The 24,177-nt window shown below is 37.8% G+C and overlaps 2 protein-coding genes across 3 annotated transcripts in view; one reads left to right on the top strand and one right to left on the bottom strand.

Annotated features, from left to right (window-relative positions):
• Positions 1 to 22,827, top strand: part of Mitofilin (inner membrane mitochondrial protein mitofilin) — a 97,056-nt gene extending 74,229 nt beyond the window's left edge. Inside the window, exon 15 of one of the 2 annotated variants that reach the window (XM_069122339.1) lies at positions 22,810 to 22,827. In XM_069122339.1, the coding sequence (XP_068978440.1) occupies positions 22,810 to 22,812 (3 nt within the window). In that variant the 3' untranslated portion in view covers positions 22,813 to 22,827. Of the gene's footprint in view, positions 1 to 1,419; positions 2,536 to 22,809 lie in introns of those variants that run through there. The other variant, XM_069122337.1, reaches the window with a different exon arrangement.
• Positions 1 to 24,177, bottom strand: part of LOC138184433 (U-scoloptoxin(05)-Sm1a) — a 67,138-nt gene that overhangs the window by 25,018 nt on the left and 17,943 nt on the right. The window lies entirely within an intron of this gene.

Here is a 24,177-nt window from a genome sequence, read left to right on the forward strand (position 1 = left end):
AGAAAAAATAACAAAAAGGGAATGATATATATTATTTTAGTGATTATGGTAGATGTAGATGTAAATGTAAATGTAGTAGTATTGAATTTGAAAGTATCGAAAAAGTATCGAAATTGAAAGTAGATTACAGCAGTATCGAAATTTAAACGTAATAAATTTAACTTGGAGAAACGAGATACAAATAAAATGAGATCGCTCGCAAATAATAAATTGGTCTGCGTTATTTCAGATAAAATAATGTAGGTAACATGTTGATAATTCGTTAAGATTGTAAAAAATAAATTTTAATACCGTAGGAATACGGTTGTGGAAAACTATGCAATATCTTTGCTGGAAAAGTTTGTTGGTGGCAGGAAAAATTTGCGAATAATTTAAGGTTGCCAAGTTAGACGTCAAGGGGCATATGTACGTTTCCGAGACACTAAAGAGAAAGTAAACGTGACGGCAAAATCCGTCGTAAAGAGGAAACGAGACCCGAGTGAGTTCTCTTGCGTCACGCGAAATCGTCACGTGTTCTCCTCGAGTCTCACCCCTTTCCAACGAGTTTTTCTTCGACTTTTCTCCTTTCTTTAAGCACGAAATAGCCCCGCTTGATTAACGACAAAGCAAAGTGTATAGAACATAATTTTAATATAATAATTTGATTTGAAACGTGTATTAAGTTGAATGACAAATTCGTTCGCATTTCTTTAAAAGTAATATTTGTAAACTCTATATAAGCGAATAATCTATTATGTTTCAATCATTTTTCTCAAATTTGTTATCTTTTAATCAAAGAATGTTGAAGTATGTATCTTTGCATTTGCAAAGCAGCTTCTTAGATTGAACAAATACTCGAACAAAAACAAAAATATCTCCAAACGGAAATGAACTGGCCCGTCATCTGTCTGCTCCACAATCGAGAGATTAACCAAATTCAGACAGTTCTCGACTGAAATTTTACTATCTCGATCGGATCTCACATCTGGAAGTGAAAGACAAGATGTCGAAATTTCCAAGGGGGAAACAGGTGTAACATGCACGATAATCCACAGGTTCTAAAGAATTTCGATCCGCAGAATGCAAGTAGCGCTCGCTTGGAATCTCGCTTCATCGTAGAAACTATCGTAAGAGACAAAGGGGAAGGGTGAGCGAGGTGTATACATATACCATACTCTGTATAATATCTTAAGGCATGTTTCGAGTCGAGTTTCGGCATCGCACCTTGACATTTCTATTTCCGCTTCGTTCGATTGCAAAACAGCTTCTTCGAATCACGTAAAAGTGCAGTAAATACATCCGTATTTCGTACCGTTCCGTAAAGAATAGTAGAAATAGTAGAAAAACGTTACTTACACTAGCTCGCGAAATTATTCGAAGCCTATTTCTAGGCACCTTTTATCTATACATATATATAATTTATATGTATATTATGTTAAGGAGGTCGTAGGGGCGCAAAGTGGTCGTTGAGTGATGGCAACTCCCGGACGAAGGCTAGTCAAGTGGCACTTGTTCAGCCACAGATCCAGATTAGTCACGGCACTGCCATGCCGCAGGCAGACTACCGTTCTACTTGTCCCTGCTTCCGCCTGCTCGCGGGCCATCGTACGCTTCTTCACCTCCAAGCTACATTCTGTTTCAAGGATCCTCGTGTACCGAGTACTCTAGTGCTTAGCCAGCTAATTACCTATCTGGGCTATCTGGACTATCTGGGTTTGGTTTACTACGTGTTCCCGGCGTGCAGAATGCGGTACCAGGTACCAGTCGTCGTGTATCCCGTTGAAATATCTTTCGTCGAATGAAAGTCATCGAACCAAGTGCAGAACGAATGGAAGGGAAACATCGACTTGAACTACTCTTGACACCGTTTAATCGTACGTGAGAAAAGCTTGACTTTGCTCGGGCATTTTGTCATCTGATTGTCAACGATGTCCGACCATGGACCTTCTATTCCCCTGTGGCAATTTCGGCAATCTTCAAGGTCTTTGGAAACGTTGTTCGGACGAAGGAAGTAGTCGAGTGGAAGTATCGAGTTATAACGGTACGGCAGATTATTTGTAGCAAGTGATTTGGTTAAATTATTTTCTATTCAAGTTACGGTGATAATTTTATGTAAGGATTGTTGGAAAAATCGGCGAAAAAATAAGTAGAGAAGAAAATTGTTTCGATCGGGAATAATCGGCTGAACGCTTGGTACGCGGTATAATTAATGCAATGGTAAATTATCCTGACAACAAGACATCGTCAAAAAGAATGAAACGTTTATATTGGATGTCAGTTGTTGTGCCGTTTTTATGTCATGGATAGTAATTCTTACCGAAACTACGGAGCACGAGTACGGAGCATTTGAAATTAAACTGTCCGCGCTTTCTTAATTGCAGAAATAAACAATTTCTGAATTTAGCTGCAAACGTGTTGATAGATGTTGGCGAAAAACGAGCGCTATTTCATGAAATCGTAAGACAATTATAAGAGATTTCAAAAATAAATATTAATCCAATTGTGACGATATAATGATAATAAACGATACACGATGTTATTAACAAATTCTAGAAACTGGCAATTTCGTAACTTAGCTATGAACATGCAAATACCTTTGCAATTGTTGTTGGCCTCAATTTTTTAGAGGACCAACACGAATTCCACGTAAACAGTGGTAGAACAGGATGCCTGCCGCGATGGTGCATTGCACGCGCGCGCGATCACATGCTGATCCTCGTGGGGTCACATAGCAGTCCTGCATAGTGGTCATTGCGGTGGCGCGATGCTATGCGATGCTGCATGCACGACAGAGAACGGCAGACAACGACAGACAACGGCAGACAACGGCAGACAACGGCAGACAACGACAGAGAACGACAGGCTACGACGGAATCTAAGAATGGAATCCTTAATTGCTATTCTGGATTCCGCGAACGAGGAGACTTGATACATTGCGGTCGATGAAATTTGAAGATTTGCGGACTTGCGGATCGTCGACGACTCTTCGTCGCAAAAAGATGGGGGAATAAAACGAAAGTAGCGAGATAGAGGGAGTGCATGGATAAAGGTAAGATAATAGTGGTGAGTAGAGTGAGAACGAGGACACGATTAAATCGACGATTTAAAATAGCGTTATTCGTCGGAAAAAGATGAGCAAAATAAGACATCGTGCAAACAAAGATTCCATTTAGCATTTGTTAAAGCAATTCTCTTCGTTTCACGAAAATTTCCATGAGAATTAGCACGTTCTCTACGGAGAGCTGGATGTTAATAATCTCGTTGGTTCAGCACGAGGCAAACATTGAAATTCATCGAGTCGAAATAATCGAGCTTCTCTACCTTTGGCTAAGCTTAACAAAATAACAATTCGTTTCGATGGGATAAGCGATCACGGTGTGTTCCGGCACAAGTAATTTGAATAAACGAGAACCGAGCGCGTTGTCCCGGCTTTTTCCGCCCGTCTCTGACTCCCTAACTGATTCTTCGGTTCTCTTAGATAAACCTCCGAGTTCTGTATAAAAGCGATAAAATACTTTCGCATTGGAGCGTTCCAAGGATAAGTTTCAGAAAATCGCGCTATACTTGGAAAAATACTTTGGCATAACACTTTCAGCACAAACTTGAAATTAAATACAACGATTATTAAAGTTTCTTAAATATTATAATCTACTTATACAATAGATAATAGTACCCCTTGGGTGAATCTTCCCCCAGTAGCGGGCGCGTAGTTCGATTGAAATTTTTCTATGGTTCTTGGGATTGATTTGCGCGTCTACATACCTTTGCTTCTAAATGACAGAAAATTTCTGTGAAATTGCAATTACTATATCCTACGCCACCTATTACTTTGCTTATTTTCCTACCAGTTTATTTATAGTTCTAGTTGTACTAGTTTATATAGTTCAAGGTTCAAATTGTTTGCTTACATCGTTGATTTGCTTGTTGTTGACATCCTACCTTGTTTATTCACATTGTTCCTTTACTCTGCATCACTTGTTTACTTACGCTGCTTATATCCTGATTACATTTTATAAAATATCCACTGGTATGTTTATCGCACCGGTCTGCTTTTTTTGCTTTCTTCATTCGCAAACAACCGCCACTGTTTTTGAAAGGAGCCACAATTTTCCGATAAAACTAACGAACCAATTCTCCCTATCATTTTCCTACTAACCAACTCAAAATTAACTAACTAATTTCCTATTAACTAACTCAAAAAGGACGCAAACTTTTCTACAATTGAATAAATAGGTAAATTAATAAATGAATAAATAAATAAAGAAAGAAAGAACAATAACCACTCCATGATGATTAAAAAAACGATGACACCAAAAAATTCGTCCATGGTTCATCTGCAAATGTTCCTAGTAATCGTATCGACGTGAAAAATTTATGTATAAACGTCCGCAAGCAAAATTAGAGGAAAGGAAAAAAAGCAATAAACTCTATTACAAGGATTAACAAAAGAAAAAAATAGGAATGGAATAAATAAAAAGTACCACGGCAACTTTTCCCTTTCTGCCGTCCATCGACTGACTGATACATTTTCATCCTTTGACGTTGTCTCGGAGCGGGTGTAAACAGGGCTGGCCATCCCCTCGCGTTGATTCATATTTCGAAATTGTATTGTCCACTCACTGGCGAGGGTTGGAAGCGGAGCAATGCGACGAAAGGCTGGTACAGTGTCCGAGAGAGTAGGAACGGGGGAAGAGATATTTTCCGCAAAACGGAGGTTGCTGGCTGGAGTGTAGAGGGTGCATTTACTATTCACCTATCTGGGTCAGTTTGCCCAACCCAGACGAGGGCTTCGCTTCGAAATCCTCGTCGTTCGGCACGGCCAAAGCCTCCACCCCTCGGTTTCGAGTCGCCGCCCCCGCGGTGACCCAACGACGTTTTTGTCCGCTAGCAAGAGTTGGTAGTCTTCGTACGAATACAAGCTTCCGCCGGAATTTTCATCGGCCTAATCGTGTATGGATTACGTGGATGGTAAAGGGGCTGGCTGATCCCGAAGGTGGGATCTTTACGATGCCGAAGTCTTTTGTCCGACACGAAAGTTTGAGAGAGATTTGAGAGTAGGGTTTCAGAGTATGGGGAATCCTATGGTAGACTAAGAATGGTAGAATATACAGTGATAAGTAATTTTTTTCCGGTTGAAAAATTTTGTTTCATAGCAGATAAGTTCGTAGATCGACAATGCACATTCGACTATCTGGTTCGGAGAGATTTCAGGCTTTTGGATACTATTTATTATTATTTCTTTTTTTTTTTTTTTTAATTAGGAATCTCGTAATAGCATCCATCAGTTTATCGTAGACTTTAGTTTACAAAGGTATATTTCATTTTCTTTGTTATTTTAGTTGCGACGATAATGATAGATAGTCTGTAGATCTATGAATTTCCGATAAGTACTTCGTGTTAGCATTTTTACAAAGAAAATCTGCCATGTGAAAAAAAAGCGGTTGGTTTCGATTTCTTTCGATAAAGATGGTACGAGAATGAAAAGTAGAATTTTCTGTGTAAGTGCCGAGGGGAAAAGATCCTCTTTAAGATTGAAAGTCCTTGAAACTTCTTAAAATAAACCTTCTTAACTTTCATCTTTTTCATCGTTTGGAATTTTAGTATATAAATTTTAGTCAATACGACGATGTTATTGGTTTGAAATTGTGCAATATCGAGTAAATATATATGTAGAAAGATGATTAAACTGCAAATAATACAAAAGAGTTGAGAGAATTTGTGCGTTGTAAAACTTCAGGTTGTCAAATGAATACTGTTGGAATGCGCGTGCTAAGAAGAATTACGAAGCTATGGCTGAATATTGAACGACGTTTCATTCAGCTTTGAAATTATTCAGCGAATATTAAATCGACATATAAGCTGAAACATTTCCAAATTATGAAAATGAAAGACTAAAGAGAGTACTATTTCACGAGATACTAAATGATTTCATTCTCCTATATATATATACATAATGATACAGTATAGTATAGTATAGTATAGTATAGTATAGTATAGTATAGTATAGTATAGTATAGTATAGTATAGTATAGTATAGTATAGTATAGTATAGTATAGTATAGTATATAATAGTAAGCAAAGAAGAACACGATAATCCATTTGCAATGTATCGCTTTCGCGTACAATCTTCACAAATAATTATCCACTATTATAAAAAATATTTAATATCTATTATATATATATATATATATATATATATATATATATATAATAACCTGAAGTTTTATATATATATATATATATATATATATATATATATATATCGGGTTAACATTAGAATTTAGGGCGCGTAACAATTCTTCGTTTGGATTAGCCATCGTTTTACGAAGCAGAGATTATATTTACACGTATATACAAGACTTTTACAAAGTATAATGAATATTGAGTTTAACGAATAATAAGTTTGACGAATAATAAGTTTAACGAATAATAAGTTTAACGAATAATGAGTTTAATGAACGCTATTAACAATGTTCTTGGGTTCAAACTAATCCACGGTCAACGGGATAACTCTTTACTATGCGTAGAGTAATTTTAGGCACAAAATACGATTGCTGAGACGCTCGGTATAAGCTGCTCGATGTGTCACTCTCCAAGGCGATCGCACGAATAATAAACTGATGGAAATTTTCCTCGCTGTACGATTGCATTTGTTTGTTATATACTCGTTGGAAGCATCGAGAAATTTCCAATCGCCGTTGCTAAGCAGTTTCTGCCTGGAATTTGATTATTAATACAACGTGTGTCCCATTATATTGACACCTCCGTGGTACAATCCCATGTGGTTAGGCCCGTTCTTGAGGCCGTATGTCGCCACAACCACATTTCTAAGGAGAACCATACAACCACTCCACGCCTCCGTCAGGCAAAACGTCCATCCCGTGACCGTGGCTACGTTCGGCGATCAGTTGTCACCTCGAGCCCAATCTCGCTATCACAAATCTCGAACAATTACAATCAGATTGAATGACAACAATTGCTTAATTATAGCTATGATAAAATCTAGGCTAAAGCATTAGAGGACTTTCCCAAAATTGCAAAGGGAAGGCTCCGGTTTTCCTTTCATCTCCGACATATATATCGGGTTCACATTACGATTAGAGTTAGGGGCGTGAAACGAATCTTCATTTGGATTAGACATTGTTGTTATGCAATAGAAAAGATATTGACTAGTGCAAATATGATTATTACAGAATTTGACAACCATGGTAATTAGATACTCGAGATGCTAATGACAATGATCCTAGGTTCAATAACGAAACCGCGGTCAACGGGATAACAAAATGCGCTTTCTTCCAAAGTCCAAGTTGTACTCGACTTGCGTGTCTACGGTACAAGTATTACTAAACTAATTCTTTGTTAAAATATTCATCGAGCGTAATGACGCTATGTAACTCGTTAATGAGACCTCACGAGGGAATGACTTTCCGTAACGATTCTGCTGCAGAGGAAAACTATGATGATGTGTGTCCAAGGACACGAGATCATCGGATTCGTCGAGGAAAGCCTTCGTTCGGAAAATGAGGAAAATTGACGTTACTGTTAATTAGTCAATTTTCAAGTTAGTGGCCAGAGAAGGATGCTAGCCTCCCTTGAGGGAAAGTTGCTAGCGGGAAGCGTCGTTCGTGTAAAAATTAAATTTCCCCTATCTTCCCATAGTTGGGACAAAGACTGTTTGTCTGTTTGAAGGACCTTAGTTAACTAAATCTTAAGATTTATAACGAGTCCTCAGGCTAACTGCACATGTACTATGGAGGTGCATCGACATCTGGTAATCATCTTACCCGGAGAATATTTATTGTCAAGTGCCGCTACAATTATTTCTTTTTAAGAAGAGCTATACTATTACTCCATACCTTTGTTAGACAAAACGTTCATCCGTTGACCGCAGCTACGTTCGGCGACTGGTTGTCGCCTCGAGCCCAAGCCCACTATCACAAATCTCGAACAAATACAATCGGATTGAATGACGACAATTGTTTAACTACGCCTATGGTAGAATCTAAATTACGGTGTTGAGGGATTTTCCCGAAGTTCCAAAGGGAAGGATCCGATGTCCTTTCATTTCCGACCTATATATACAGTGACGAGCAAAAGTGTAAACACACTCCGCTGATTTTATGTAATAGGCGATAATACGACCAATTTTTCAAGTGATCGGTAAAGATTAGGTAACAGTAACTACAAGCTGCGTCTGATTAACGAAATGTAATAGTTCATTTTCATTAACATTAATAATGTACAGGACATTTTACAAAAATGGACATCTCACCACCACGTTTACAGTTTTGCACTTCAATTATACTCGTCGAATTAAGGTTTCAACCTAGTATTTCGTCCACTTTTCTTTACTTTCTTTTAATGCTTTTAATTTACGAGGCATACTGTCAATTAAATTTTTAATTATTTGTGGTTCAATATTGTACCATTCCTGTTGTGATCTTTCCCATAATTCATGAACACCTGAAGGTGGATTATTATATTTTGCTAGCCTTCTTTTCAAAATGGACCACAAATTTCTAATCGGATTTATATCCGGACTTTGTGCTGGCCACGTCATCATAGAAAAATTTTGATTTTCTAGCCAGGTTTTAACTATTTTTGCAGTATGCTTAGGATCCCCGTCTTGTTGAAATATTACTTCACGTTCGTTATATCCAATAGAATTAACTACAGAAGGTAAATTACTTTGTAGAATGGTCAAATAATGCTCTTTTCGCATTATACCTTCGATTCGAACTAAGGGACCAACACCTCTGTGAGTAAAGCATTCCCAACACATAATTGAGCCACCGCCAAACTTCATAGTTTGTTTTGTACCACCTGGTTGATCATTATTCTCGGATGAAGTCCAATACCAGGACCTTCCGTCGGATTCGAATCTGTTAATTTTTGTTTCGTCACTCCATATAACTCTTTTCCAATCTTCGGTCGTCCATCCTTTGTAGGTGTCAACAAATTGTTTTCGTAATTTAATATTTTTGTTTGAAAGAGCTGGTTTACTTTCTTTTTCCTTCGCTCGTAAACCAATTCTCTTTAAAGAGCGACGAATGGTCCATTCGCTAGCACTTATTTCGATTTCCTGAGCAGCAATTTTTGCTGTTTTGTAACTATCCGACCGAATACAGTGTGCAATTTCACGTGCTGCTCTATCCGAAATAAGTCGAGGTCTATCGTTTTGTGAAGAAATTGGTGCACTAACATACTTTTTTCTTATTCTTGCAACTATCGTATGATTGACACCACATTTCTCTGCAATTTGCCGCAACGACAAACCTTTATCACACAAACAAATAATACTGTTCTTTTTATCTTCACTAAGTGGCTTCATCTTGGATTAAGCATATCAAACTGAAAAGTAATCTAACAATGGTGTGGAACAGTTGCCTGCGAAACAGTGGACAATCAGTGCTTATTGACAGTTTCGTTTCCCTGACATTTACATGCTATCATAAACGTTTCTAACGAAACGTGTAAAACTGTAAACATTGTTTCAAAACACAATTATTATAAAATATTACATTTCGTTAATCAGACGCAGCTTGTAGATACTGTTACTTAATTTTTACCGATCACTTGAAAAATTAGTCGTAGTATCGCCTTTTACATAAAATCAGCGGAGTGTGTTTACACTTCTGCTCGTCACTGTATATACATATAATAAAAAAAAAAACGGTTGAATTATCGAATAATTCCACTGAGGGGAAAACAAACTCTGTCGCGATCTTACAGTCGAGGAATTGTAGAAAAATAGGAATAATGAAATTCTTGACATTTATTCTCGGAGACGAGGGGCTGAAATTCTTATTTGCGACCTTCGTTTGCTTCTCAGTTCTCGAAACGCATTGCCGACATTTCAGCAGCCGCGACCAAAGGAATAACTGGTAAAGCGAACGAAGGGAATTAAGAAAGATATGTAAATATAATCGAGACACACGCGTGGAATTGTTCGTTAGAAATCGTCGATGGGTACCAAGTACATAAGAAAGTTAATTAATTAAGGAGAAGTGGAAGCTGAAAGTTATCTGAAACATTGTTGGACGACCTTTCGTCCAGGTTATGGAAATCCTCGTCGGTTAAAGTGTAGCTTTTTCTACAAGCGAGATTTATTCGAGAGGGAAGGAAGGACTTGAAAAAAATCTCCGTGGAACGAAAGAATAGAGGCTGTAAAAATTGTTATGCCCGTTCGTTTAATCTTTGCCATTCAATTCTTCGCAAAATTGACGATTGAAAGTAACAGACATAAAAATTATTATCTCTGGGAGAAATAATCGTTAAAGATTCTAAAGGTGGAGAGACTTGTAGAGCTGATAATTTTCAACTATGAAGTCGTTGCAAGTTTCTGATTGCCGTAGATAGATAATATACTTTAATTTTTACAGATCGATTCTTCGCGGAAAAAGCTTGTTTAGATACAATAAGGAACAGATTTCTCAATACATTACGAAAATTGTTATCTGCTGGCAAAAAGATCTTCAAACCACTATTTTCTATTCTGTACGAGTTGACTAATAATAAATTGCATGCTTCGAGTTATTCTATAGCAGACAACTTATTCAAATTTTTATAAATCACCTTTTGTGAAGAATTGAAAAGTAGTTCGATCAGTGTAATAAATTTAATGAAAAGGTTGAAAATATCGTTATAATTTGTTCAATTAACCGAAAGGATTCTTCAAAATGTTAATTAGAATGTAGAAACTGAAAATTAGTGTCCATCATGCGGAAGAAGAAAATTTCAACGATGTTTCGTTGATTATTTTGTGAAAATATATTTCGTTATCAGGTTAAATCTTCATATAAGTCGTACAATAATTAGGTACTATTATATCTTCTATTTCGATTTAACGACAATAGATAATAATTTAAAATAAAGTAGCTGGGCAAATAGTGATTTCGTATTAATTATTTTAAGACGTAGATTCGTAGGAAATTGTTCGTTCGACACATTTATCAAAAAAATTTCCAACGTGAATTAGAAAGTTGCACACGATGAAAATTCTTCTTCACCTACGCAGCTGTGTACCTTAAAACAAGTTACTCGGTCAGTCGAGATAAACGTCCACCAATGCACCACCGTTGCAATCGCACGAAACGAAGAAAACGAAACGATTGAAATCTGTTTGTTCATTCATTGGATAACCTATGAAACGACCACGAAAGAGAATCACTGTGTCAAAAAGCAGGGTTGGCTCGGCAAGAGATAGGAAGAAAGAGTGGAAAAAACGTAAAGTTGAACGTTTGATCGACAGCCAAACGAGGAATTCAACGGAGTCTTCTGTTACAAGGTCTGTGCTCTGCGCGTGGAAAAGAGTACGAGGGGGGTTGGCCACCGTGAACGGTTCGAACGTTTCCATTTCCAGGAAGAAAAGAAAGGACGAAGGACGAAGAAGGAAAAATGATGGAAAGCCCCGATGGATAAGGGAGGTTGGGACAAGGGATGAAAAGAGGGTGATGGAGAATGAGGCGGGACGAGGAATGAGCCGCAGGAGGAAGCCGGAAGAGAAAAGAGCAGAGAGACGGACAGATTAGCTCTTTACCATGGTACGATTTAATCTCTGCTCGCCGCAGGCCTCTGCGACCCCTTGCCGCGCGTCACCATCTTCTTCTCCACCTTCGTTGGCTGCTGCTGCCGCTGCCGCTACCGAATCGACGTGCAAGAGCTTCGCTTTAAAGTTTGACTCTCGTTAAGTTGCACACGAAAGCCCATCAGACCGACGCGATTAGTCTTTCGCAAGCTATGTCGTTGGTCGGCGATATACGATCAATGCCGTCAAGGAGATGCCAATTTTTCCTGTCCTACTGTTCTTCCCATTTTTCAAGCCTCTTTGAGAGAGCTGGTCGTTCCAGAGTATATTGGTAATGAAAGTAAGAAATATGTTTGCAAAGTGCCGCGCGTGTTTTATGATGAAAAGGTTGCTCTTTGATCGGTCGCTACCGTATCAATTTTTTTGCAACTTTTGACAAGTCCGAGAAATTTGCATTTGGTAAGTCTGGATTTGAGAAAATTCTTTCGTCAAGTGGCGACGTATGTTTAAAGATACGGGGATTGGTCTTTCGATTTATTTATCTTTAGGTGAAAAGTTTTCAGGGATTATCGAGTATGAATTACTAGTCGAGTGTGAAAAATTTACGTTTGACGTGATATATTTAAAACCAAGAGGATTCTTCCGACTTTTTGTTTTACGAAGTTTTTCACAAAAAATTTATTGTAAGAAACGCAAGAAATTTACGTCTGATAGTTTTGGATTTTCCATTTCCGATTCCCTTTCCGATTTCTAACGTTATTAACCATCTTTAACATGGGGTAAATCTTTGATTTCTATAAGCCATATATTATCGTGACATATATCTGAGAATTCTTCGGTCTAGGGTAAGGCTAAGTTTTATTAGCGTTAAAGAGATCTTTACTTGTTATCAGAAACTTTCTTTGGCAAATAAAGGTTTAGTTTTCAATTAATTAGCTTGTCGATGCTCTAATTTTCGCTCTTTAATTTCACCTTAAAATTTCTAATAATTATTAAAAAATCGGAACCTTTAACTTCTCTTTCACAACTTCTTCCCAATTATCCTCGTAAATCATACATCTCGTCTCCTAGTTTTCCTTTTCTATTCTTTTCCCAGCTACCATAAGAAACTAAGATTAGGATCGAAATTGGACGTTGTTCGACAGCAAGCTCACTTAGTTATTGGTTACGATTGCAGACGTAATCCGGATAACGAGGTGCTTCGACGTAACGAGATCAAAAGTTAATCAGAGATGATGGCAGCTAATGATAAATGAGCCGCGTTCATAGGGATTCCTTTTCAGCTTGATTAAATGATCGATTTAGACACTGTGATAAATGAGTCGCGATACGCGCGGAGAAAGATGACCTTCCGAGATTGAATATTTTTGGGTTCTTGGGTTCCTGGGTTCCTTGTGAAACTCAAGCTCGAACGATGATAATTGCGTTCCAAGAAATAACCAGCGTTTACTTATGACCACTGACAGGCTGATGTTGAAAAATGAAAAAATTAATTCTTTCTTTATAATTCTTCTTGTTTCTTAGGTTATGCTCTTCTTAACCGCAGAATTTTTATTGATAAAAACTAAGCTACAAGTAGACGTTAAAGCGTTTGATACGATTGTAAAATTCGTGCGATACCACTGAGCGAAAAAACAATTGCAAAGATAATGGAAGACTGATAGCGAAGGCTAGATAGTGGAAATAATAAGCAAGCAAATTTCATAGAATACGCGATGAAAGAGAGATTAACGAACGAGTTCGTAACGTAATTGGTTAGTACATAATTTTGTTAATTTTGAATCGATATATTATAAAGTAACGAAAGCAGATAGAATTTAATTGAATTCAAGCCAAAGTAAATTTCTTAGCAATTAAATGCAAGATAAATATAAATATAAAGAAAAAATGTCAAAAGGTTTTGCCATGAGGCTAAACACGATATACTCGTAAAAGTGACATATCCATCACCATCGATCTCGCGTCGCCCAATAAAAGCCACGAAAAATTCCTGGGCGATGAAACTGCACCGATCGAAGCTGAAGCTCGACACGACAAATGGCCATCAATTTAAAGAAAAAAAAAAAAAAAAAAAAACGCAATCAATAACCTGCGTTCAGAATGAAGATTTACAAGAGTCGTACGAGTGGCGAGCAATATTGCTAACAGTGAAATTAATTGGACAGACGAGAGAAGATTATTTATCACTGGTGCACGTTCCTCGAGCTGAAACTATCATTCTCCAGTTTCTTACGAAACAGCGAAATCTCAAGAAAAGTCGGTCGTGTCTCGAGCAAGGGAAACGTTACCGAGAATACGGCCGTGACTGATGGATCGAGACGAACAACGCGCAAGTGGCAATCCTTGAAATATCTTTATAATTAGTCTTCACTTGCGAGTCATCGTTCACGGAGTCTTTAATGGAAAGCAAGGTCTTCTTGGACCTTATTGGCCTTTCCGAAACCATTCGATTTCCTTTCCTTCAAGAGTTGAATACAATATCGATCTTGTTACTTAATCGGATAAACATAATCTTTATTCTGAATTATCATTATATATATATAGGAGCGACTGCTCTTTCGATCAGAAAATTCACTTTCTCGAGGTGGTTTCGGAAACCTATCGAAATAATTCATTATTTTTATGGAACGATGTGAAAAAAATGTAGAACAACATGGAATAACAACAAAAAATAAGAGATCTAAAAGATGGGGGGCTAACTTCATACCGTACTGGATCGGTCATCGCGATAAGAATATAATCGCTCATTTGCAAGTTACTTCCCCAAGCACAGTGGCGTTCATTTCCCTCTGATACGGCGTTTTAGCATCGTTAACTACGGATATACACGCGACGGCCACAGTCGACAGTCGGTGACAGGCATTCAGTATTGTTTTCTAGCCTGTGACAATGAAAACGCATGAGGCGCCTACTCACACACACACACACGCGCGCGCGCGCCTCTCGCTCTCACTCCGCTGATCTATTCTCCCTGCTAAGTAACTTCTACCGTGACAGCTAGATACACGGCCACTTGTTCACCACGAAACAATGGGGCCAAGAATGTCAATGGCTTCTTCCATTGTCACGCGTGCGGGGCAATATTGTCGCGAGATGTCTAGGTTGTTTAAACGTCTCTCGAGAGTCTCAGTTCTTCTATAGACAATACTCCCGCCGATGCCTTCTATGCTTTCTTTGGATACTTTCTTCTATAGATGTGTGATTTTCATGTGGTGCTTTTTATTTTAGAGCTTCGGATTTTTCGAGTCTCGAGTGGAGATGAAAGATATCACGCTAAAATGGAAAAATAATTTATCAATGAATCTGAATTTCTTAATAAAAAAAAGGAGATACGTATATTTAAATAGCGATACTTTGTAAGATGGGTTAATCGTAAGGAAAACCTAAAAATCTCACGAAACATTACGATAGAGCAAAATCATCGAACAACAATCCTTTCGATAAAAAATGAATAGAGAATACTCTTCTAAATCTATTCCAGAAGCCCTTTTCACTTTAAACGACAGTAACATGACACTCGTCGAATCATTGGACACATTTTCACGATTAGCAACTCGGCGAACCGCATGAGGAACTGTCAAAGTCGTCATAAATCAACGACTGCAGATACCAAAATGCTAATGAAACTCTGTCCGGTCGTACGATCCCTTAACTCGAATCGACGTATTACGATTGACGTGCTTGATTCCAGCCACGGATACCATCCAGAGATTGTCAAGATCCTACGGGCCTTGTGAAACTTCAACGAAAACTCCGTTTCAACTCAAGTGACCAACATTATTGCGACGCAACGGTCTATTTGCACTTGTGCTCGGCTATTAAACGAGTATTGGGCGTACATAACTATTATTACAACGATATTGATAGCAGTTTATTTTAGAATCGAGCAAAATCGTTAAATATTCTCAAATTGAAATACGATTTTAGATTCTCAAATTTTAATACGATAGCATGTGCCTTTTTTGTTTACCGATTAACTTTTTAGGTATTGATGGCAATTTGTTTATTAAGAAATTCTTACGCAAAATATGCGCTATTAGTCGAGGGTTCTCAATTTTTCAGAAAAAGATTCAAAACGATCGTTTCGTTTTTAATACGATATTTTCACCTTATCTTAGGTATTCTAGTAAATCGTTAAAAATGTATTAATTTTCTACTTTTGTGCTTGTACTTGTTATAATATACAAAAGATTTAACACTTTCAGGATAAATGGTCAAATCCTGCAATCGGTTTTCCATTATGAGATATAGGTTGAGCAATCTTGGAGGAAAATCCTTCTGGTCGCGTTTGTCTCTTGACTCGTGACCGAACAATTTTCTGGAGCGTGAACGTCGATCGATGAACTCGATAAAAAACGGATAACGAGGCTGCCGATGAAATTCGACAGAGTTTTGACGTCAGCTGCTAATTTTTCGTCGATCGGGATCGAGGCAATTGTCATTTCGTTGAAAACTTTTTTATCGTTCTCCTGATTTACTACGATCAAAGGACAATCCTTACCTAACGAATTTCGTGAAACTCAAACACCTCACTTCTGTTCCTATGAAATTAGGAGAAATTTTAACAAAAATTCGTCGAACCCAAACTGACGCGCCTTCCGATCTTTCATTCAATTTTGATCAACTCGATACTCGGTCCGTCAAAGCAACAAAGCAAAATCACATTATAACCTAAGATGCGAAATTTGGACGTGTAAAGTACATATAAGCAGTAAAAATTCTCAATCTCCGAAGAGAATTTTTTACTGACCCGAGTCCCGTTTCTTTGAACAGATACGAGAGTCTAGTCGTTCCTTTAAAACCAGAAAAGAGCTGAAAGAGAACAAAAAAAAAAAAAAAAAAAAAAAAATAGAAAAAATGAAAAAAAGAAGAAATCGTTTGTTAGAAAGAATTCATAGCAAAGGTAAAAAGGGAAAAGGGACATGTCCTCGGGAGAACGTTCGCGAAAATTCATGGAAAGTACAAGCCAGACGGGCTAGCGTTAATCTGAATCGGACATACTTGCGCTCTAATATTTCAGCGAGTGACAAGAGCAAAACTAGCTGACTCGCAAGACTCTTCAAAAGCTCGATTCCACCGAGTTTTCAGCTCTTCGACTCTCCGCTCACCCCCGTTGGTGTCCCTTTTCCTTTTCGGTCAGCTAATTCGCTGGCGTGGCGCGGCGTTCCGCTTACCCGCCAGCCTCCGTCGCGTCGCCGGGGGTATTTCAACTACTGACTATTTCCGGCGGCGTGCGAAACAAAAGCGCGCGAGTCGCGACCCTGAGCGTTCTGTCCCGATAATTACGAGCAGCTGAGTCGTTGCGGCGAAGGGCGTGAGATACCTGATACCGGCTTTTTTCATGTTCCAGAACATGGAAGAATGGTTTCACCTTTGGTAATTTTAGCAAGATAACACTCCTGTTAACCCCTTTCTTCGGTAAAGACGGAACAGTGACACATGTAACTATCAATGTAGACCGCGAATGTTTAAACATTTTTGGAAAATTTGAACAATTGCGAGTCCTGAAACTTGAGGATTTACCTAAATTTTTTGTAGTGGCTAAAAGAAAGAAGAGGAATGCTAGCGTTCTCTCACAAGGAAAGAGGAAGCAAAAGAGGGTTACTGATGCTTAACATTCCAGTCTCCACCCCGATCTTTCGCTTTTCACTTTGAGATATACGTCCTCTCGATCATCGAGTACTATCCCCATGCTAGTAGAAATTGACTAAAAAATTTTGCATCATCAAAAGTAAAAACTTTACTGTTATTACTTTCTTAACATTAGAAATATCAACTGTTCCTTTTTCTTTTATTTTTACAGAAAAGCAGCTTTGAATTTCAACATTCTAAAAATCTCGTTTACCATAATGTTGAAATACTCTTTGTTTTCGTCACCCTTGGCCTCTACGAAGTTAGTTGTTTAATTATTTTATTGTTAATTATTTTCAACAAATTGAATCGCCCGTGCAATTTAGAATTAACGTCGATTAATTGATTTATAGCTGTAAAATTGTTGTTAATCTGTCCTATGCAAGATATCCTATGTAATAATCGTCAGTTTTTCTTTATTCATTCATTACTAATTTCACCTCTCAATTAATTCAAACTTCCTGTAACAAACATTCACAGATCGAGTTAATCACTGCTCCAACCAGCACAACCAAATTCCAAACTTGGGGCTTTGCTGCCGGTAATTCCATTCGTCTATTGGAAGTTGGCCCTTTTGTTCGCGGAAAATTAACCAAGTTACGCCGTCCGGTCTGAACGACGCGGCGGAGATAAAGTTTATCCGGTGGCAGATGATTCGCGACCGTACTTGCCTATCAAAATTTCACGAATTCCCGTCGAACCAGGATTTTCTCGGCGGTTTTACAGCCGATAGACTATTTTCCAGCGACCGTTTTGTATACCATTTCCACGACCTCCAGTAATCCTCTATTTGAATGGAAGAGATTTCTTCGAGCTGGAAGTGTCTTATGGAATTGCTTATACGTCATCGTCGCGATCGATGCTGATATCCTATAGATTTTCAAGATAGGGATTGTATTTTATTTTTGTGAAAAACGATATTTGAGGAAAAGTTGCTTTTTTTACGAGTACGTAGTTTTCTTAATTCGATTCGTAGCTACTAAGAATTGTTGGTTTTATTTATAGATACCGTGGAGGCGAAAATCCGTACGGATGACGAGAAATCTTTGAATTCGTTGGTTCGAGATTTAATCATTTAGATTCCATGAGCGAAAAGTAGTTATATTTCGCGTGTCGTTTCATCTACGTTCGTTTGTTTCAATGTTTTACAGTATTTCCTGATGGATCTTTGAGGGGATGAGAGGATAGAAAGGAATTTTATTTCTCATCAACGAGAGGGACACGTTGGCCTCGAACGTGGAATTGTTTGAAGAGGAGAAACGAGATTTTTTATCGTTTTAATTCCTTTTCGTTTCCCTACCGTAGTCATTGCAGTGTAATCACAGTAATTAATTGCTTTCCTGGGCGTCACGTTTCCCGGCTGTTTCTCGACCTCGTCTGTTCCTCGAGTCGTTTTCAAATTGCAATTAAAAACGTGGTTTGTTCATCGTAACTGGGCGTCTGTCTCGTACATAGGTACGGTGGATTTTAGGTTATGTTTGACGACGATACGTGTGGTGTGTGGTCCATGAAGAAACGAAATTTCATTCGCGGTATCAGATGTCGAGTCTTTCACGAGCTTTTCATATCAAGATTCTCAGTAACCAATAACAAATTCGCGATATTAATCGACGGTGTTTTACTCGTGGGTAAGAAAATCCTGTTCCGTGCAACTTCTAATTGTAATTTCATATACAGTAACTAATAGTTTATGTAGATAAATTTTCTATCTCAGTGCAATAGAAGGGAACGTATTGTTAGTGTCAGAGTAAGACGGTACACCGGTGCACCGGTAAAATGGGAAATAAATAAAATAATATTTCGATAATATAAGTACGTTGATATATGTATATTGTAAATTGATGTATGTATAATGTAAATATATATATAAAATGTTAATCTTAATTATACTTTGTATATTGTATAATTATACATTGTGTGAAGTTCCTTTAAGATAAAGGAAAAAAGAAGGAAAAATTGTAAAAATATTTCGAGTCGCACCATCGATCGATCAACCATCTCCAACTTCGTCGTATCCTTTCCGCCTTTCCAAACCTATACATTACACCAAGACGTCTTACAACGAAGACGAGAGAGCAAACACAGCCGGATGCAGCCCGCGGCTGATTATGTTTTCACAGCGACCATCAGCCACGTGGAGGGGAACGTTCGCTACAATACCGAGATCAATGGAGGAGCGGGTCGGGTTAATTAACGACCGTGTTGCGAGAAACGATGGAGAGAAGGAAAGGAAGAGGAGAGAGGAGAGAGGAGAGGAGAGGAGAGGAGAGAAGTGGACGCGACGACAAAAGCGCGTAAAACTCGACGAAAGAAGCCGTGTGGAAGCCGATGGAACTCTAGCTGCCTGCGGCCATTGTCACGTTCTAAGAAATGGAATACGCGATAGCCGACTCCTTTCTCGAGATATCAAGGCTCGCTCGCGCGTTCTTGATATATTCTTGAAAGAAGCGAATGCTTACTGCCAGATTCTCTTATGGGTAGGCATTCATAATGGTAAGAATTGGGAGAAGATCTACCGATGCAGAACAGAGAATCGTGTACAGTGAGCGATAACGTGTCCGGTCAAGGGTGAAGGAAGGTTACAACGATAGCACTAAGTGGATTTTAGTTGTATTTTTATGCTTAAGAGCATTTTATATGTACAACATGATATTGATTTTTCTATTAATCTGTCTGTAATTTTCATAATTTAGTTTCTTTGTTGTAATAACGAAAACAGATACTTGTACGAAAAAAAGCGCTCTAATCGTAAGAGGTGTTACTACGTTGGTACTACCAACTACTAATGAAAAGTCCTTACAATTTAGAAGCTTTCTATAAAACAACAAGAACTCTTCTTCCGTAAAGATTGTTACACTTAAAAACTCACGATAAAGAAATCATATTAGTTCTATGCAATGTCGCCATCTTACGGATTTTCTATTTTTATTTCATTCCTTTTTGTTAAAAAAAAAAAAGAAAAGAAAAAATGTTTATCAACTCAATTTGCAAAGTAAAACAAAATTCGGCAATGCGGGCAAGGCTCACAAACTTCTTTGTAGGATTTTCTCATTTGAGGAATACGGCATGCCGCGGCGTCACGGAAGCGTCAGCAATTTTTTCCCATTTCGTCCTCTCTTTTACGCTTTCGAGTTCGCGCGAAGTAATCGTCAGAGAGATTCGCGATGCGCCAACTTTGTCGAGCGTACTCCGTTAAATTAACGCTCGTTTTACGGTTGAGAACCTTCGAATCAGGTGGCACTGTCTTTTTTTCTTTCTTTTCTTTTTTTTTTCTTTTTCCTCTTTCTCGCTCCAAGTAGAGAGAGAAGTTTCCATTGTTTTCGAGACCAGAGTTGAAGCTGATTTTAATCAGTCCCCCTTCGACTCGCTTATTGCTCGTTTCCTACTGTAAACTATTTTATGATCTCGATGGGATTCGAATTCTTGGTGTTTACGTTAAATGAAGCGAGATCTTGTTCACGATATTGAAATTTGCAAGATTTTTATTATAGTTGTCTATTGGTTGGAAAAAACATTTCTATAGGGAACTACGCGTGAAAGGTTGAAAACTATTTTAAAGAAAATTTTTAAGAAAAAAAAAAAAAAGAAATCATGAATCTTCAAAAATACTGGATACCTCGAATACGTACGACCAAAAGTAAAAATATTAAAAGTAAAAATATCAAAAGTATCAGACTTCTATAAATCTAGTGAAACGCGAAGCAACTTTTCCTGAGTCTTGGTAGATTTCAAAGAATAAAACAGAGAATGCATATGTAACAATATGTCGCTAAACATCTTCAGAGACGACCAAACACAGTCGTCTTCAAAATTGTTATAATATTTCAAATAATTAAAAGTTGTGACTTATTTCTTCGAGTTTTAGAAAAAGATAGAGCTGTTCGTTTCCTTAATGAAATTTTTAATTTTCCAACTCTGATATTAAAGACCCATCTATTGTTCTATCCGAATCATCAACTTTTACCGAACTTGCGCTATCAAACATTCCAAATCATCGAAAAATCGAATTTTCGAGTAAAATAAACAATTCCAATATAACACATTTCCAAGCACGCGATCTCCAAACTAGTTAAAAATTCATCGTAAGCCTCCAAGATACGAAAAATTCAATCTCCGAATAAATAAAAGTTGTCAAGAAAATCTCAACGGTATAACGAATAAAATCTGGAAAAGCAGTCAAACGCGAAGATATTATTCTCTAAATCCTCGTGTCGTCAAATACAGCCTTGTAATAGGTGACGCAATATCGTATCGAATAGAATTAAAAAGATGATAAAAAGAAGAGGGGAAGGTTCGAGTTAGAAGGCTTTCCGGAAAAACAGAATCGCTACCCAAGAAACTTTTTCTCTGGCATCGAAGAGAGGATTCTACTTGACGATTTAGAAATTGTGATACTACTGGCGAAAGGAAATCCAAATTGTCAAGCATCGCGGATGCCAAGGTGGAGGATTAAGGGCCAGCTCGGTCGTTTAATTTCCGTCCTGACCAAACAACCGGTCAGTCATACCTTTGAATTGCAGATTTCTGTTCCGGCAACTGGATAGATCACTATCGAACGTCTCGAGAACGGAGTTGGAGGAAAGTGCTACATTGGCCAAGATTTTCGCGTATAGCAAAAGAGAAAAGAAATGTGTGAACGTTTAAGAGTTTGAAAAGATAGATTACAAATTACAACTTACTTTACAAATTACGGGTCCCGAGAAATCGTTCCGCTTTCTGTAAACTTGAATATAAGTAGAAATGTGGAATTTAGATTTCTGGAACTGGTCATAGAAATGGTAAAAGTTGTTCGGTTAGTAGTTATATGTATGTACGATGGAATAGAACGAAACTTTAGCTATAGGTGGTGATTTGTCGGTCGTAAAAGTTGCAAAAATTTGTCTTGTAGTGGCGAAAATCGATTATTAAAATATACAAGAAATATGTGATAGCGGATTTTAAAATATAGCGAAATATTCGAAATATACGTAAAAATATTCTTAAAAAACTAGAATAATTATTTCCAAAGATGTAGTATATAATTTATATTACTGTGTTTTAAATCGTGAGTATATTTCACGATATCCTATGAAATACCTATGGTAGCAGATAGACATATTTCACAGGTATCTGACTAGGTACAGTCGCAACTTGCACGCCCAACGTCCGATCAGGCACTTGTACCTTTGAATAATTTCGGTCTCGCACTTGTCCATTCTATCCGTTCTATGTCTGACCACGCATAATACTACTCCACTAGCTGCCAGCTGAATAGACCTCCAACGCTGAATACTCGAGCGAGAGCTACGTATTCTACTGTGGTCCGACTGACCAAGCATGAATCTATTCTACTGCGTACAAGATGCTCGACCCAATGCGACCTATACACGATCCTATTCTACCGTCGATTTCTCCGACTGCCCAATTTTCAAACATCGTTCCACATTACGTTGCCACAAGATATCTCCAACTAAATTGTAGTCACCATTAGCTGATGTAATATTTGTTAAATACACATAATTGGAATTTTAAATGTTTCGACTTTAACAATCATATTTTTCTTTTCCCCTCTCTTCTTTTTCTTCTTTTAGTTAAAAATCAGTTAATTATAATTTAGTCAAAAATTTACCTCTCTTTTTCAAAGGAATAATAGCCACAGTTCTTTGTAATAAATTGTAAAATATAATTTTTAGTGAATCGAAGCCATTAAGAGAAAGCCAGATAGATCTACTACGATATATGTAATAAGCGAATAAAAATCTCGACAGATTCAGCAATTTCAATGTGAAATATCTCGTTTAGAAAAGTCAATTAACAAGTAATCTCGCGAGAGATTCGCTTTATCCCATTGAAAAGAATACAATAACGAGTTTGACAATCCGTAGAACTTGGAGGAATAACCATTGTCTCCAATATATATGTATGTATGTAACGATTCAATTATGAAAATAAAAATTCGATTTGATTAATTCCTTTTTCCTTTTCCCGAAGAGATGAATGGCAATAATTGCTAATTATAGTGTATACGACAACGGCACTGTCAGTTGCAGAAGATCAGTCTTAAATGAGCGCATGAAACTTAAAATTCACTTCGAGAAAACTTCAAAATATAGGTAATCATATAGTATCATATATCAATATAGGTAATATAAGAGTTAACGAATACCATTCTAAACGATGCAGCTTATTCCATTCGAAGCACCGCAATGTTGAAAATTCCGTAACGCATAAAATCCTCAAAGTGAATACGTTTTGATCGGAAGAGATAATCGCACTCTGTAAATCGATCGTGCCGTTCAGTCTACAACGAGATAATTTTGCTAAAAGGGGATTTCTTTTCCAGATAAAAAAGAAGAAAGAGAGGAGAGAAAAGAGTGTTTTCGGATAAATGGCAGTGTTGCGTACCGTAATGATTTTCCCTAGCGGCCCACAGGGTAGTATCAATGGCGGCACGGGCAGAGCGTAAGAATTATGCCGGCGCGGTGGAGTTTCAGAGGCTGTGAAACGAACTGAAAGCGTCCTCTCGTGTCGCGGCACAAAGACTCTAATGATGTGAGCTTGTAAGCTCACCCACGCAAACCAACTGGAAATCACCCCTTCGTTCTGTTCTCCGTGTGGCTTCGTTAGAACCGGACCTCGTCACCGATGACCGCTTTCTCGCCGAAAAGAAATGGATGAAAAAAAAGAAAGAAAAAGAGAAAAAAGAGAAAAAAGGAGGAAAAAAGAAGAAAGTGTACAGAACAGAGCTTCTAGCGGGGATGAGATTGCACGGACGCATATGCGATGGGACGAACAGTCTAGCGTAGATGAGGAATATTGCTGGGAACGGATGGAAATCGATGTTGATGTAGAAATTCGCAAATTGCTAGGTTAATTAGCGAAGATGAGACAAGAAACGTCATCTCGATCTTCCGAGTTATTTTCTATCCTTCTTCTTTCTCTTTTTGAATATAACGGAGCAATATACGCGAACATATGCTGTTTGTCGCTTGATTTTTGTGTTTGTGGAAATAGTTTTCCGAAAAATGTAAGATATAAGTTAGAAAAAGTAAGGTATTGCC

Source organism: Bombus flavifrons, chromosome 10 (assembly GCF_040668555.2).
Source record: "Bombus flavifrons isolate JBK064 chromosome 10, iyBomFlav1_principal, whole genome shotgun sequence".
Taxonomy (NCBI): domain Eukaryota; kingdom Metazoa; phylum Arthropoda; class Insecta; order Hymenoptera; family Apidae; genus Bombus; species Bombus flavifrons.